Source organism: Mauremys reevesii, linkage group 18 (assembly GCF_016161935.1).
Source record: "Mauremys reevesii isolate NIE-2019 linkage group 18, ASM1616193v1, whole genome shotgun sequence".
Lineage (NCBI taxonomy): Eukaryota > Metazoa > Chordata > Testudines > Geoemydidae > Mauremys > Mauremys reevesii.
The window spans coordinates 26,629,277-26,644,733 of record NC_052640.1 but is presented as its reverse complement, the minus strand read 5'-3'; the positions used below and the strand labels follow the sequence as shown (position 1 = coordinate 26,644,733).

At 54.4% G+C, this 15,457-nt stretch overlaps 1 protein-coding gene across 1 annotated transcript; it reads right to left on the bottom strand.

Moving 5' to 3' along the window:
• Positions 1-2,042: 2,042 nt before the first annotated feature.
• Positions 2,043-15,149, bottom strand: SLC7A4 (solute carrier family 7 member 4). Its single transcript, XM_039505577.1, has 5 exons — positions 15,018-15,149; positions 6,812-7,884; positions 5,415-6,091; positions 3,644-3,752; positions 2,043-2,817 (listed from the first exon to the last, which is right to left on the bottom strand). Exons 2-5 carry the CDS (start codon positions 7,791-7,793, stop codon positions 2,624-2,626), a joined length of 1,962 nt encoding a protein of 653 aa, XP_039361511.1. The 5' UTR covers positions 7,794-7,884; positions 15,018-15,149; the 3' UTR covers positions 2,043-2,623.
• Positions 15,150-15,457: the final 308 nt, after the last annotated feature.

Below are 15,457 nucleotides of genomic sequence, written 5' to 3'. Positions count from 1 at the left end.
GCTCCACTTCCAGGCAGACTGACTACAGCACAGTGTGGACAGACTCCCGCCCAGGCAGAGAGAGTGCAGGACCATAATTTATACGTAGGGCTAGTGCCAGCACCTTTGTTACAAGCTGTTACACAGAGGCACAGAGCACAGCACGGACACACAACTCCACTGGCAATAGCAGCCCCCCGTGTGGTACATTTCACACAACACAAGTGCCAGGGCAGGGCAAGGTGGCACCAACAGAGCACGGAGCAGCCAGGACCCAGAACAGCATGTGCTAAATACACCACCTCAGGCAGTCACAGCAAATTCACAAGCTAATGGCCAGGCTGCATAGCTGCCTCTGGTGGGCTCCAGGAGCAGCTCTCAGCTGCAGCAGGCAGAGCCAGGCTGTCAGAACATAAGCCCAGAGTCCCTTCCCCTGCCCCCTATCTCCTGCCTTATACAAACCCCTCCCAGTGCGCCACAAGGCCAGGGGAGGAGGATGGGGGGCAGGCACTGCTGCAGGGCCTGGCCGTTGTGCTTTCTGGGGTACATGCGTTGTCTCTGCACATTTCCTCCTAATAAATACTAGTAACTAGGCCTCGGCCGCAGCTCACCCAGTAACAATGCCGTACTCACACCTGCACCTCACCTGGGCCACAGCAGAGCCGGGGGGAGGTGGGGGACAGCTGAGATGCCCACTCGCAGTCTGCAGCTGCGGAGGGTGGGGGATGTGTACAGTAAACAACAGCCACCTTCCCGCTCCCCCTGGGCACTGGCTTAAAGTCAGAGCTGGGCTCAGTAGCTCACGGCACAGCAGCCAAGAGGAGAACAGGGGAAAGAACCGTGGAAAAAGGAGCCTCAGAAATGAACTGATCTGCAGGGCAAGGCCTTACCCTGACACCAGGCAGAGGGGATCCCAAAAGCTGGCTTTGCGGGGGAGGCCACAGCCCAATTTACATGAAAGCTGGCAACAGAGCAGGGCCAGCCTAGGGGCTAGAGCCTGCCAGGGCGTAGGGGACACGAGGGCCTGCCCCCAGCCCTGTGTGCCGTGACAGCAGCCTGTAGGGCCACAAGGAAACTGCAAAGGGCGAGGGGCACAGGAGCCAGAGCCCAAAGCAGCCCCTTGTGGGGCCCGGTATCAGCGGGGGGATGGGATTGAGAGGCAGCCCCAGGAGGGCTGCTGTAAATTTGAATAGGCAGCTGTCACATGGATGGAGCCCCAGGCCACTGCAAGCTCATTCAACCCTGCGTCAGGACACACGTCCCTAGCCGTTCTCGGAAACGCAGAGCTGCCGCTCACTTTCAGAGCGCGCTCTCTGCCGGGCAGGGCCTAGCTGTCCTGTGTGTCGTACAGGGCTGAGCGCTACGCCTGGGAGGCTGGGGGCACAGGAGAGTCAGGCTGGTGGTCAGGCAGCCCAGCTGCTTGGGATGAGAGAGCGAGGGCGCATTACCCTGGCTGTGCTATTTCACTGCACTAGTAAAGTGATTGTCTAGAAACCATTCGCATGGGACTAGCTAACAAAGGGTAGGGGGGAATCTCTGCTCCCTCTGCACTTGTCCCCGTGTGGCCATGGATTTATAACCAGAGGGTTTCGGCTCGGCCTCACCTGTGCCAGCCCAACTCAGTACAAAGGCCTGGGCCGCCCCCCAGCACCACACTCATTTCTGTGCCTTTTAGAATAATGGAACCACATAAATGTGCCCTGGGTGTGACCCCCACTGAACTAGGTGCTTGAACATGCAACTTCAAGGGGATAGCTCAGTGATTTGTGCATTGGCCTGCTAAACCCAGGGTTGTGAGTTCAATCCACGAGGGGGCCATTTAGGGACCTGGGACAAAAATCTGTCTGGGGACTGGTCCTGCTTTGAGCAGGGGGGTGGACTAGATACCTCCTGAGGTCCCTTCCAACCCTGGTATTCTATGATTCGTGCTGACCTGGGCCAGGGCAGGGAATGCCAGCAGGTGCCTGATCAGCACCTGATTGTCTGTGCCAAGAACCCTAGGAAAGCTCGTGTAGAAATGCCCTAATGCTGTGCACTTGTAGCGCTTTGCACACACCATCTAATTAAGCATCACCCTCGGCTGGGGATGAGGTTTAGGGAGAAGGGACTCAGCTGAGGCGAGGAGTCCATGTGAGAGCCAGGATAAAGTCCTGACTCTCAGCCCTGCGTGACCTGGGTGTTTGCCAGAGACCCTTCATCATACACCCTGGGCCATTGGAAGAGACGGGGGGCTCTGCTGGGAATGGCCACATTGACTCTGTTGCCCCCCGCTATTTCAGGACAGGCAGGGCACAGAGTGGTGGAATTGAAACATGACCCTTCTGTTGTTACGAGGGTTGTGCTGGGTTTGGCAAGGGATTCGGGTGGAGCAGTTGGGGAAGACGCGGCTTACACATTACTACGAGCTAGAAGTAGGGGGATAAAAGCCAGATCCTGTGTGCCAGGGTATGGAAAAGGAGGCAGCCATCACCTCCCTAGTGCTTTTGCTGTGAGTGAGGAGGGGAGAGGATGTGTATCACCGTCCTGTCTCCAGAGCCCAGAGTTTGCTCAGGGAAGCCCCAGCCCTGGCAGCTGTTTCGGCAGAGGAAAGTGGGGGTGGGGGGTGTCCTTTTTCACGCAGGGAGGCTGCTACGCCCTTGACGCATCATCGCTTGGCTTCCTCGGTCACCATGTCCGGCAGCTCCGTCAAGGGCTGGGGGTTGGGTTGAACTGCCTGCACCGTCTCCTCCAGGCTGCTGCTAGGGAACACCACGTAGCGGGCGCTCACACTGCGGGACGTGGGCTCACGCAGGTTCTCTTTGCTGTGCCAGATGCCGTAACCAAAGTACACCAAGAGGCCTGTTGCAGCAGAGAGAGAGAGTGTGTTTGCTTTAGCAGCAAGGCAAAGGAGCTTGTGTCTGACTCAGCCAAGGTGGGAGGGAGAGACCCCCGATGTGTGCGATGGAGGTTCTGACTAGAAAAGGGAGGGAAAATGAAAGCAGGCCCAACACCAGTGCTGCAGGGCCCCACCGGCCCCCGCCCGCCTACTCCACCAGCTGGCATTTTCCATGGCCCATTGTCTATGGTCCTTCCACCAGTTTCAGACCATGTGACAGTATCCCTTCCCATCTCTTTATAATGGCCCTGACCATCGTTGTATCCGCACACCCTGCCGGGGAGTTAAAACCAAAGCCTCAACAGGCCCTTGGCCTAATTTCCCTCCTTACTTTCCCAGACCAGCCAGGGCCATTTCACTGATTTTTATTTTTTTTAACCCAAGACCATTTTAATTCATTTTCCCACTGACAGCGAGATGCATTTTATCAAACACTTGGCCTACAACTCCCTAGCCAAGCTGCATTCCACTCTGCCAAGGCTTTTTATACTAAATAGCAGTCAATTCTTGATTCTTTTCTCTAACAGCAGATCACTCCCTTGGCTCTGACGCCTCCTGGGCAGCTACTGATGCTCTCTTACCCTTTGCTCCACGCTATTCTAAGCGATGCAAGTATATCCTTGTCTGCGTCCGACTCCCTAGTCATTCAAACATCGTTCTCCAGGCTTTGTTACAGGGACCTGTATGACCCAGCCCAGCATCACCATGGATATCACCAGCTCCTCAGCTCAGAATGGGCCTGCTTCTCAGGGGAGGTAACGTCACTGATTAGCCACCGCCTGAACTCACCTAGGATCAACCAGACAGAGAATCGAAGCCATGTCATGTAGCTCAGCTTCAGCATGAGATAGACGTTCAGGAGAACACTCAGCGCAGGAGTGAGCGGCACAAGCGGAATCTGCCAGGAAAAGAGCAGCCAGTGAGAAGGAGAGAACACGCCTACAACAGTCACAACTAAGGCTGAGCTCACACATTCAAAGGACACGGCAAGGTGGACAACTGCTGAGAAAAATTCTTCAAAAAGGTTGTTGACCTATGACCTTCCCCCTGCTTGCAATGAGTATAATGATACAGGGGTATATGATTGACCTTAATGTTTTGAGTATCAAAACACTGATACTCAGCGCCTCGTTGTCTTGATGTTTTGCTTACTAGGTTGAAACAGACCTGGGAGGCAAGCAGGTGAACATAAGCAACTGGGTTCCCAGGTTTGCTATATTAAGGATTTGTTGTAGGAGGCCTAATAGCAGTAGTTACGCTAAAGGCTGGGTTTTATTTATGATCCTACAGGCCTAGAGAAATATAACTTTAGGTCATAATTCTGCACTCTTATTCGTAGATGGTGAGTGGGAGACCATGAAAGGGACAGGGCAAGATTTCTGAAGAAGGGAGTTCAGGGTGGGTTTGGTCTTTAGGTTACCAGGCACTAGACAGGTAGTTAGACCACACTGATGCATAGGAATCGTTAGGAAATAACAGAGAGGATTGATGCAAATAGTTAATATTAGGGCTGTCAAATGGTTTAAAATATTAATTGCAATTGCAGTTTTAATCACACTGTGAAACAGAATACCAATTTAAATGCATTATAAACATTTTGAATGTTTTTCTATATTTTCAAACATATTGATTTCAATTACACAGACTACAAAGTGTACACTGCTCACTTTGTTATTTTTTATTACAAGTATTTGCACTGGAAAGAGATAAACAAAAGATCTTGCTTCAACTTGTAGATTGCACTAAGGGGCATGCGAATGTTTAGCATATCTGGCACGTAAATACCTTGCAACGCTGGCGACAATTGTGCCACACAAACGCCTGTTCTTACTTTCAGGTGACATTGTAAAGAAGAATTGTGCAGCATTATCCCCTGTAAATGTAAACAAACTCATCTGCCTGAGCGATTGGCTGAACAAGAAGTAGGACTGAGTGGACTTGTGGGCTCTAAAGTTTTACATTGTTTTATTTTTGAGTGCAGTTATTAAAAAAAATTCTACATCTGTAAGTTGCACTTTCATGATAAAGAGACTGCACTACAGTACTTGTAGGAGGTGAACTGAAAAATACTATCTTGTGTTTATCTTTTTTTACAAGGCAAATATTTAATAAAAATATAAAGTGAGGCCTGTACACTTTGGGTTCTGTCTTGTAATTGAAATCAATATATTTGAAAAATGTAAAAAAGCATCAAAAAATTTAAATTGGTTTTCTATTATTGTTAACCGGTGTGATTAAAACTCTAATTGATCACGATTAATTTTTTTAATCGAGTTAATTTGTTTTGGGTTAATCGCTCGAGTTAACTACATAATATTAATTATGCTTAATTGTGGGCATTTGGAGTGCCACAGATGGAGATGAAGGTGTCCTAGATGAAGAAATGCTCTGTGTAACTCAAAAGCTTGTCTCTCGCCAACAGAGGTTGGTCCAGTAAAAGAAAACCTGCACTTTCATCACAAGCCCAGCCTTCCTCTACTGCAGACATTATTGTGCAAGGGCCAATCCAACCTCCCCCAGGCCACAGCAACCAATGAGAATGAAAGGGGCAGGTGGCTACCTGAAAGGTCTTGGTGCTCTGCTGTTGCTCATGGACCCAAATGAGAAGCAAGCTGAGCAGAAATCCCAGGCTGAAGAGGAGCAGCAGCAGGGAGTAGCTCCAGGTGGGCAGGTGAAGATGGGTGTTGCCAAATACCAAGATGGAGCACAGGCATATGGCAGACACCATCAAGGTAACCACGGCAATGGTGACCACCTCCCCAGGGTAGAAGTCGCTGAGGAACTCCAGGTAGGGCTCGAAAGCTGCCTTCAGCTGCCCTGGCTCCCGGTGCACTTTGGCTTTGTCAGTGCCCACCAGCTGCAGCTTGTCCGAGAAGGATTCGTATTCCTTTAGCTCGCTGGGCCCAGCCCCCTCGCTGGGCCCAGGACTGGGCTGGCTCCCAGCAGGCTGAGGGGGAGCTGCCGACTTCTCCTGCTGAAAGCGCAGCACAATGATGCTGGCTGCGACGAAGGTGTAAGCCTGCAGAGTGCCAATGGACAGAAACTGCACCAGGGCCTCCAGGTCGAAGACGAGGGCCATCAGAGCCATGAGCACCCCAAACACCACAATCCCGACCACGGGCACCTGCGTGCGGGGGTGCACTCTGGAGAACACCTGGAAAAAGAGCCCGTCCTCCGCCATGGCGTAAACAATTCTGGGAAGGGAGAAGAGGTTGCTCAGCAGAACCGTGTTCATGGCTGGGGGGAGGGAAGGATAAAGAGAGAGAGAGGCCACAGGGTCAGAGTCACACACCCGAACCTGCCCACCCCACCCTGGGGACCAGAGCTGGCTCGGGGACGAGGCAGCCGTGCAGTTCCTGAGCTCGTGTGCACCTGCCAGGGACTGTGGGGATCTCTCCCACGAGGCGGCCACGGTCAGGCTCATCTGCTCACTCCAGTGGAGCCCATCGCTCCTCAGTGCTTTTCCAGGGAGCAGGCACATGGTAGATCCAGGACCCTGGAGCCCGAGTGAATACTTTGCCATCGGGAGAGACTGCCTGGGAGTAGGAACTTCATCCAGGGCTCTGCTTCATTCCCAGGGTCCCTCAACCCTGGGACAGACCAACAGGCAGCCCCAGTCAATGGGAGCAACTCAGAGGGGAGGCAGCCCCCAAGAAGGTGGAGTTAGCCCCCAGCATTTCCTATCCCCATGGTACAGCAGGGGAAACGGAGCAGAGCAGTTAAGAGACTTGGCCAAGGTCACGCTGCGAGTCAGTGGCAAACCTGGAAATGACATCCAGGACTCTGAGCACTACCCAGTAGCCTGGCGGCTATGAATCAGGCCCTGGAAACGTGCAGTGCATAACTCGAGATGTCATTTCTTTCACGTACCCTGCCAGAGGGGACAGGCCGAGCTGCTAGCCCAGGGACTGGGGCACTGGGCGTCTGGACCTGAGGTTTCAGCCTGTCCATACTTACCACAAATGGAACCAGCAGCTACTATAAACCCTGCCCACGAGTAACCTCGTCTGTAAAACGCATCTGCCAGGGCAGAGTCAGGATCCAGAGTGTGCCAGGGCACCATCAGCGTCAGCACCACAGACACCAGTATATAGGCCCCCGCGGCCAGGCCCAAGGAGATGGCTATTGCTCTGGGAACAGCCTTCTGGGGGTTTCTGGCTTCTTCACTGGAGGCTGCTATGACATCAAAGCCTACAAAGGCATAGAAGCAGGTGGCCGTGCCTGCCATGATGCCTGACAGTCCATACGGAGCAAAGCCGCCTTCCTGAGCACTCCAGTTCTTGGGTTCTGCGAGAATGAATCCCATAATGAGGATGAAGAGGATCACACCCAAGCTGATGGCCGAGAACACGTGGTTAAGCCAGGAGGACACTTTGGCCCCAAAGGAGATGAATGCTGTGGCTATCAGCAAGACGCCTGCTGCCAGGAAGTCTGGGTACTGTGCCAGGAACGGCACCTGCCATGTGCCAACGTGGGTCTCAGTGAAATTTTTTATTTTATGACTAAATATGGAATCCAGATAGGCACTCCATGCCCTTGCCACCGCAGCGCCCCCGATCATGTACTCCAGGAGCACATTCCAGCCAATCAGGAAGGCCCAGATCTCGCCCATGGAGACGTAGGTGAACATGTACGCAGAGCCTGTCTTAGGCACCCGGGCACCGAACTCGGCATAACAGAGAGCTGCCAGCAGAGAGGCAAAGCCAGCAATGATGAAAGAGACAACGACAGCAGGGCCAGCAATCTCCTTGGCTACTGTGCCCGTGAGGACATACAGGCCAGAGCCAACCATGCCCCCTATGCCCAGCAGCGTCAGGTCAACGGTGGAGAGGCATCTGTTGAAGGTCGTCTCCATCATGTCATCCTCCAGAGTTTTCACCCGGTTGAGCTTCTGGCAGAAGCGGGTTAGGTCCGCAGAGCGAGGCAGCCAGCCCGCCATCTCACACAGGCAGCCCCGCCTGCAGCAGGGACGGCAGGAGGACAGGGAGGGTCAGAGCAGCGTGTCACGCAGAAGTCTCCACGTCAAAAACCTAGCGAGGAATAAAGAAAGCATGAACCAGCCCCCCTGTCCCCCACACACATGGCCCAAACATGAGCCAGCCCCCTCTCCCTCCCTGCTCCCCACCGCACTTTAACTAACTCAGGTCCAGCAAGCACTAGCCTGGCTCCCGATTGTGTAACACCCACATCACACGACCAAGGATACATCTCTCCAAACTCCCAACAATTACCAGCAGGGGGCAGGCAGGTGGCAAGGGCTCAGGTGGTTTCCAGCTGGGCCCCTATGTTCCCAGACTCAGGCCTGCCTCGGTTGTTCCTCGAGGAACCACACCGGTTATGGGGAATTGTGTGTTACGGCTGTACATTGCAGCCAGGGAATCCAAGAGAAGTAGGGAAGAAGCAATGATTTATTAAGGATGTACCGGTGTTTCATCAAAAAGTCCCTTCCCAGGAGGATTCCTGTTCACCCAGGAGTGAACCTGTCCTTTGTGAACAGACCACAGAATTGATTCCATATGTGTACCCACAAACCATTTACACGGGAGCCCATGACTTCTTTGAAATGAGTATTTTAGGCAGAGCTGGTAGTATCACCTCTAGTGAAGGCGACTGCCACTTTCAAAGATAAACCCATTTTCAGTTGCATATCACTTTGCCAAACATTAAGGGTTTGGGCTGAAATTCCCAGTGCTGGGTGTCAGCCTGACTCTTTTTAGAGGTGATCAGAACCTGTTCAGCTGTTTCTGAGCACAAGGTTAAGAGGAAAAAATACATTGTTTTGCCTATGTGCACAAAAACCCCTACAACCATTTCACTGCGAAACTCTAGCCCCTTCAGGCTCTGAAGCAGGGCCTGACATTTGGCAGGGAGGTTACCCTATAGTCAGGGATGTGCCTTTTGGTGTCCCCTTGAAAACTTGCCCCAATGTGGTCCCATTTTAAGCCTTTAAGATTTCAATTCACACATCAATGCTCAGTACAGACTGGCAGCGTTATTATCTCAGAGACCAACTGCACTGAGCAGGCACCATTCCCTCCTGCCTCATACATGCTGATCAGACTCTGTTCCCACAGAGCATGCTCCATCCCAGGACAGCGGGTCCCTCTAATTCCTCCTCCCAGCTGCTGTGGGGACAGGTTCAGGACTAGGCAGCAGCCTGGCTCCAATACAAAGGGTGGAGGAGCAGAGGGGCAGGGGCCGGAGGGGAGAGGAGGGGCAGAGGGGATGGGGCAGAAAGGGCCTCAATCATTAGAGGACACTCCCCTCCAGAACCTGTAACTGAACCCAGGATTCCTGAGTCTCCACATTCCTCTGCTGTTAGCCAGCAGCCGTGAAACCCACTGGCAAAGCGTCTGCCTCACCCCTCGTTAGCGGATGGTCCCTCAGAAGCTAAGTCTGTTAATGCTCAGAGGTCTGTGCTGTGCATCTAAAGGTTCCCGCTCTGCTGGTGACCCACGAGGGGGTGACATATGGTCCAAAATGAACAAACAGAAATGTTATCGTGGCTTTTTAAAAAAATTATGAAATTACATTTTAAAAAAATGCTGTTTCAATACACGGAGTCACACGGTTTTTCTCGTGCTGAATGTTTAGTGTATGTTTGTTCCTCCATTTTTTTTTTTAAACTGCAGCTGAGTAAAACAACCAGCCTTGGAATTGGTGATTTACAGCAACTAGCAGGATCAGCTCCCGAACAGATGCTGAGGGCCTCTGGCTAGCCCGGTACTAGGGGAGGAGCTATGCTGTGTGCTTTGACGTGTGTAACCCACACACCTCCTGGGCGTGGTGCTCTGTCCCAGCGAGTGGCACGGAGACCACAGAGAGAGAGAGAGAGAGATTAATGAGTCTGCTCTACAGCCTGAGCTAACAGCCATATGGCTGTTAGCTCCCGCAGTAGAGGCTTATGCACTAAGCTCCAGAAACCCCAGTTCGATCCCACCGGCCGACAACCGGGGGCTGTTACACACGGGTATCTCAGAGATCTTCCTGGGCTAAGCACAATTCAGGAAAGGAGAAGACAATCTACAGATGGTGGCTGGGTGCAGGGAGAACGGATAAGGCAGGGGTTTCAAACACACGGCCCACAGGGCTATTTCCTGCGGCCCGCCAAGCGGCTCGCACCCGCCCCCCCGGCCTATCTCCAGGCCAGGGGTGGGCAAGCTACAGCCACAGGATTGTCCCCCTCGAGCCCCGTGCCGCTCCCTGAAGTGGCTGACACCACCCTGTCCCCCACCCCGCAGCTCCCATTGGCCGGGCACAGGGAACTGCAGCCAATGGGAGCTTTGGGGGAGGTACCTGGAGGCGCGGCAAGTAGCATACAGAGCCCTGCGTCCCCCCCTACCCCAGGGGCCACAGGGACATAGTTCCAGCTACATCCTGGAGCGGGGCTGGGGCCGGCAGCCTGCCCTGGCCCCGGTGTGTGCTGCTGCCACCCCGAAGCCCTCCTGCACCCCTGCCCTGAGCCCCCTGCCTGACCCCCAACCCCCTGACCTGAGCCCCCACCACAACCCTCATGCGCCCTCTGGGGGCAGGGAGGAGGCAGAGTTGGAGTGGGGACTTCAGGAAGGGGGTTGGAATGGGGGCAGGGAAGAGGTGGGGGCAGGGCCGGTGGCAGCGAGGGGTGGGGTGTCAGTGATGCGGCCCTCGGGCCAATGAACTAGCCTCATGTGGCCCTCGTGGTCATTTGAATTGGAGACCCCTGGGACAAGGGATGAATTAGGCCCCGCTGTGTCTAAGCAGAAAATGTATCAACATTCCAGGTGGACAGAGTCACGGGTTTAAGGTTAGAATGGACCCCGAGATCATCTCGTGTGACCTTCTGTATAGCATAGGCCACCAACACTTCCAGCCACCCCCACCCCAAACCCAACAACCAGAATTAGACCAACATATTACAGACCCCAGGAGACTAGACTATGACGTGCCACAGGCAGAGAAGAGGAGGGACCAAGGGTGAACCAATGCCCTTGGCAACGGCAGGGAATCAATTTAGTGAGATATGCTGAGATCACTCTAGCAACTGACGCACACCCGATGCTGCTGAAGAAGATGAAAATGCCCCAAGGTCAGTGCTAATCTGACCTGGGGGAAATTCCTTCCCGATCCCATACATGGAGATCAGTTAGACCCTGAGCATGTGGGCAAGACTCAATAGCCAAGTCTGGAGAGAGAATTTGCAGAACCACCTGAGAGCACTGGCCCATCCCATCTAGGGTCCCATCTCCAGCTTTGGCCACCTCTGATGCTTCAGAGGAAGGACTCTTCCCAGCCCAAACACCGGAATACACTGGGGGGCATTCCTTTCTGGTCCCTACAGGTGACCAACTGAAGTCCTGAAGCACAAGATTTTAGGAACATAAGACATGAACTAGAAGAGATCTCCGTGGCTGCCGAGTCCTGCCCCCATACCACAAGTAACCCCATCATACAATCACTCAGAAATTTGTCAAGCTCTATCTTAAAACTAGTTAGGGTTTTTGCCCACATAGCTTCTTCTAATTTCAGACCTAAATTTGTTCATGGCCAGTTTATCCTCATTTGTTCTTGTGTCAACACTGTGCTTTAGCTTAAATAGCTCTTCACCCTCCATAAAGTTTACCCACTTCCACTCTCCCCTTCCTCGCCGATGAAATTATAGAGCACATGCAGATCCCTCTCAGCCTTCTTTTTGCAAGGCTAAAAAAGCCAAGCTCTTAATTTCCTCTACTAAGACAGGCTCTCCATTCCCATGATTAACCTAGTAGCCCTTCTCTGCATCTGCTCCAGTTGGCAGGTGAGGGGTTGGGTTTTAACATGGGTGACCTGAAGTGTATGCAGTATTCCAGAGGAGGTCTTACCAGTGCCTTGTACAATGGCATTAATACTTCAATATCTTTACAGGAAATGCCTCGCCTGATCCAGCCGAGGGTCACATTTGCTTTTTCACAGTCGCGTCACATTGGCAGCGCATAGTCATCCTACAATCAACCCACATAATCAGGTCTCTTTCCTCTTCATCACGGCCAACTGATGAACCTCCAGCTTGCAGCAGAAATTCTTATTAGTCCCTATGCTGCATGATCTTGAACTTTGTACTATTAAATTTCATCCCACTGCTCTTACCCCAGTCCTCTAGGTCATTCGTTTCTTCTTGTGTACTAGTCTGATCCCCCTCTGTACTGATGGTGACCCTCAACTCTGTGTCATCAGCAAATTTCGTTAGCACTCATCCTACTTCTTGTGCCAAGGTCCTTAATAAAAATATTCAAGATTGGCCCCAAGACTGATCCTTGAGTAGCCTTCTGCCAGCCCATCATTCACTTTTCAGCACAACCCGTTGTCTTCTCTCCTTTAGCTAGCTCCTTACCACCTTACAATTCTTGTTCAACTCCCATCTTCTCCTGCTTCCCTGATAATGTAGTGCTGTATCAGATGCTTTACTGCTATTAGATCTATGGCATTTCCCTCACCTAAAATATCAATTATCAAAGAAAGACATCGGGTTAGCTTGGCATCGTCTTCCTTTGGTAAGCCCATGCTGCATTACCTTCCTTTCTCCCTTTACTTCCATGTATTTCATTATTCTTTCCGTCTCAATTGATTTTAAAGCCTGATGTACTATTGAGGTCTGACTAAGGGTATTTTTCCACAACAAACGGACACCTGCTCACGGGGCTCAGGCTGCGGGGTGGTTTCACTGCAGTGTAGATGTCCAGGCTCCGGGACCCTGCAAGGTGAGGAGGGTCCCAGAGCTCAGGCTCCAGCCCGATCCTGGCCCAAGCTCCCCGAGCCCGAGTCGGCTGGCACAGACCAGCTGCAGGGTTTTTTTTGCTGTGTAGACATACCCTGACAGGTCTATCATTGCCCAGATCACTCCCCTGCCCCCCTTTCTTAAGTATTACATTGGTGATTTGCCAGTCACATGGTACCACCCCCAGTTTGATAGTTTTATTAACATCCTTGCTACTGGATTTATGTGCCAGCGCTTTCAGTATTCTGGGATGGAAATTACTGGGTCCCCCCCAACGTGAGCACATTAAGCTCTTAAAGTGTTGCTGCCACCTCGGATGTGGTTTGGAATTGGCAGGGAAGGGAGGAGCACAAAGGTGGCCAGGTGCCACTTTTGCACCTTCGTGATTCTGGGGGTGTCTTTGGGCCACAGTCTGTTACAGCTGTAAACTAGAGCAGTCCAGGGGCTGCCCTAGCTTATGCTTACTGCCTATAGAGCCATCCAGCAGACCAGGGCAGCCAGAGTGCAGTGCTCTGGCAATTCCCCTTCCCTCCTCCTCCAACATGCCCCTAACCTGGGGGCAATGAGCAGCCCCCCTTTAACATCAGTAGACTCCCCCACCTTCACCAGGGGAATTCCTGTGCCTGGGCTCCACCCCCTTTTATGCCCACAATCAGGGCATTGGCTAGCACAGCAAAGAGCCCTAATCTATCACGCTGCAAAGACCATTGTTCCTGAGCCGCTTGGAACTGCAGGTCACAAAGATCTTGGGTTGTTCCCAGGTGCTGGGCCACTGACGCAAATTACTTGTCAATGGTGGCTACTGGACTAGTCCACTTTTATCACACATTTCCCAAGTGTGAGGAGTGTGAGGGCTCCTCGTACTGAGGGACTGTATAAACCTCAACAAGTACAGTCAGGCAGGGAGGGGCCCTGTGCCACGCTCCCTAGATGATCGTCACTGGCCAGGCCTTGGAGACAGGGCTGCCCCTTTCTCCACCGTACTGCTAAGGTGGTGAGTGCAGGAGCAGACTCAAGGTATGTCTACACGGCATTCGTACCCTGTGACTGCAGCATAAACATCCCCGCCCTGTCCCAGCTCCTGCGGTGTCCCTCTCTGGTGGGCAACCCACCCCCACCCCACGAGGCTCCGTCCCTCTCTAGTAGCGGCTGGCCCACATCCACAGGTGGAGGAGCCTGCTACAGAGCCGGTTCTTTCAGCTCAAACAGAAGCGGCGCCTGCATTTAGAACCAGACAGCCCCAGTAACGGCAGTGTCGGCCACCCACTCGGGGAATCGTGGAACATCTGCTGCCCACTCTTCAGCCAGAGCCAGCCTCTCCCTCTATTCAGGGCCAGGCTGTCCCACTTGCCTGTCAGGCTCCCAGCTCCCTGAAGCCTCCCAGGACCAAACCACCTGCCCCCAAGCTCTCTGCCCCACAGGGGTCTCAGTTCTCAACAACCCTCCATGCTCCCCCAGCCTAACTATCCCCTCCCCCGGCTCTCAGAGCGACCCCAGCTCCCCCCAGGAGCCCTGAACCTGGTAGTTTCCTGAGCATGGCTCCTCTCCACCCATTGATCCCAGCTGCTGCACCCCTAAATCCACTTGTTCAACCTGGGTGCTAGTTCACCCAGGCCCCACCCTTCATATACTCACTGACTCCAGCTGTTGGTCCCTTCATTCCAGCCTCCTGCTCCTCTGGCCTCAGCTTCTCCCCACCTCCACCCGCTATTACCCACTGCCCCACTCTCTCCAGCCCCCCAGTAACACCATCCTCCAGTTTTCTTTCATCTGCCCCCATCACCCCCCAGTTACTCTGCCCTCACTGGCTGCACTGCCCTCCGGGGGAGGGGGAATGGGGGTTTTCGCTCCCATCCTGCATCTTTTAGGGGTAGCCAGCTCCCTCTATCTCTATCCCAAGGGACCACCAATGGAGCTTGACCTCTAGCTCCATATCCTGTGGGAACCCCAATATTCAGGGGAAAGGCTGGCACCCTCTTCCCAGCACCAGGCCAAAGCCCAGCCAGGGAACAAGCCGGCCCCTCCTGCTCCCTTGCAGAGATTGCTGAGCTCAGACACAGGTACTGGGGGGGGGGGGCACAGCCATTCCCTGCCCCCCACCCCCCGTTCCCCTCCTGGCCTGGCCAGCGGGGGGACGCAGGGGGGAAGCGGGGAGCTCACTGCCTGTGATCACGGTGCTGCTGGGAGATCTCCTGCCACCTGCCCGGCTCTCCCAGACCCAGCCTGCCACGACTGAGCGGGGGGGGGGGCAAAGGGACGGACGTCAGAGCCTGCACCCCCCGCAGGTCCGCGCAGCGCCCAGTGCCGGGGGGGGGGGAGACGGGGGTGCGTGCAAGGGCGGGGACCGGGGGCGCCTCTCCTCCTGCTCGCCGCGACCCCGGGGTGGGTCCGGCCCTGGGCTGCACAGGTGCCAAGGGGCCGGCCCGCGCTTACCTGCCCCGGCGCCGGGACCGCTCCCGTCTCCCCGCGCAGGACCCAGCCGGCCCCCGCCTTAGCTACCTTCGCGCCGCGCTCGCCCCGGTGCTCGCCCCGCCCCGCGGCCGGCTGGCAGGGCCCGGATCAGGCTGCGCCCGGGCATCGCGCCGCGGGCTCGGCTTGCGCGGCCCGACCAGGGCTGGTGCTGCCGCCTCGCTGCTGCGGCTGCCCCCGGGGCCGCGCCCTGACCCGCCCCCCGCCTGGACCAGGGCGGGGTCTCGTCCCGGCGCGCCCGTCACCGCGGTATCAGGGCCTCCCCCGCAGGGCAGGCGCCTTCTCCCAGCGCCCCTGGGACACGGAGACAAAGGCCAACACCTGCCAAAGCCGCCGCTGATCTGTGGCCAGCCCGAGCCCTCCAGCTGCGCCCTGGCCCTTTGGGCAGCTCCGGTGACCAGATG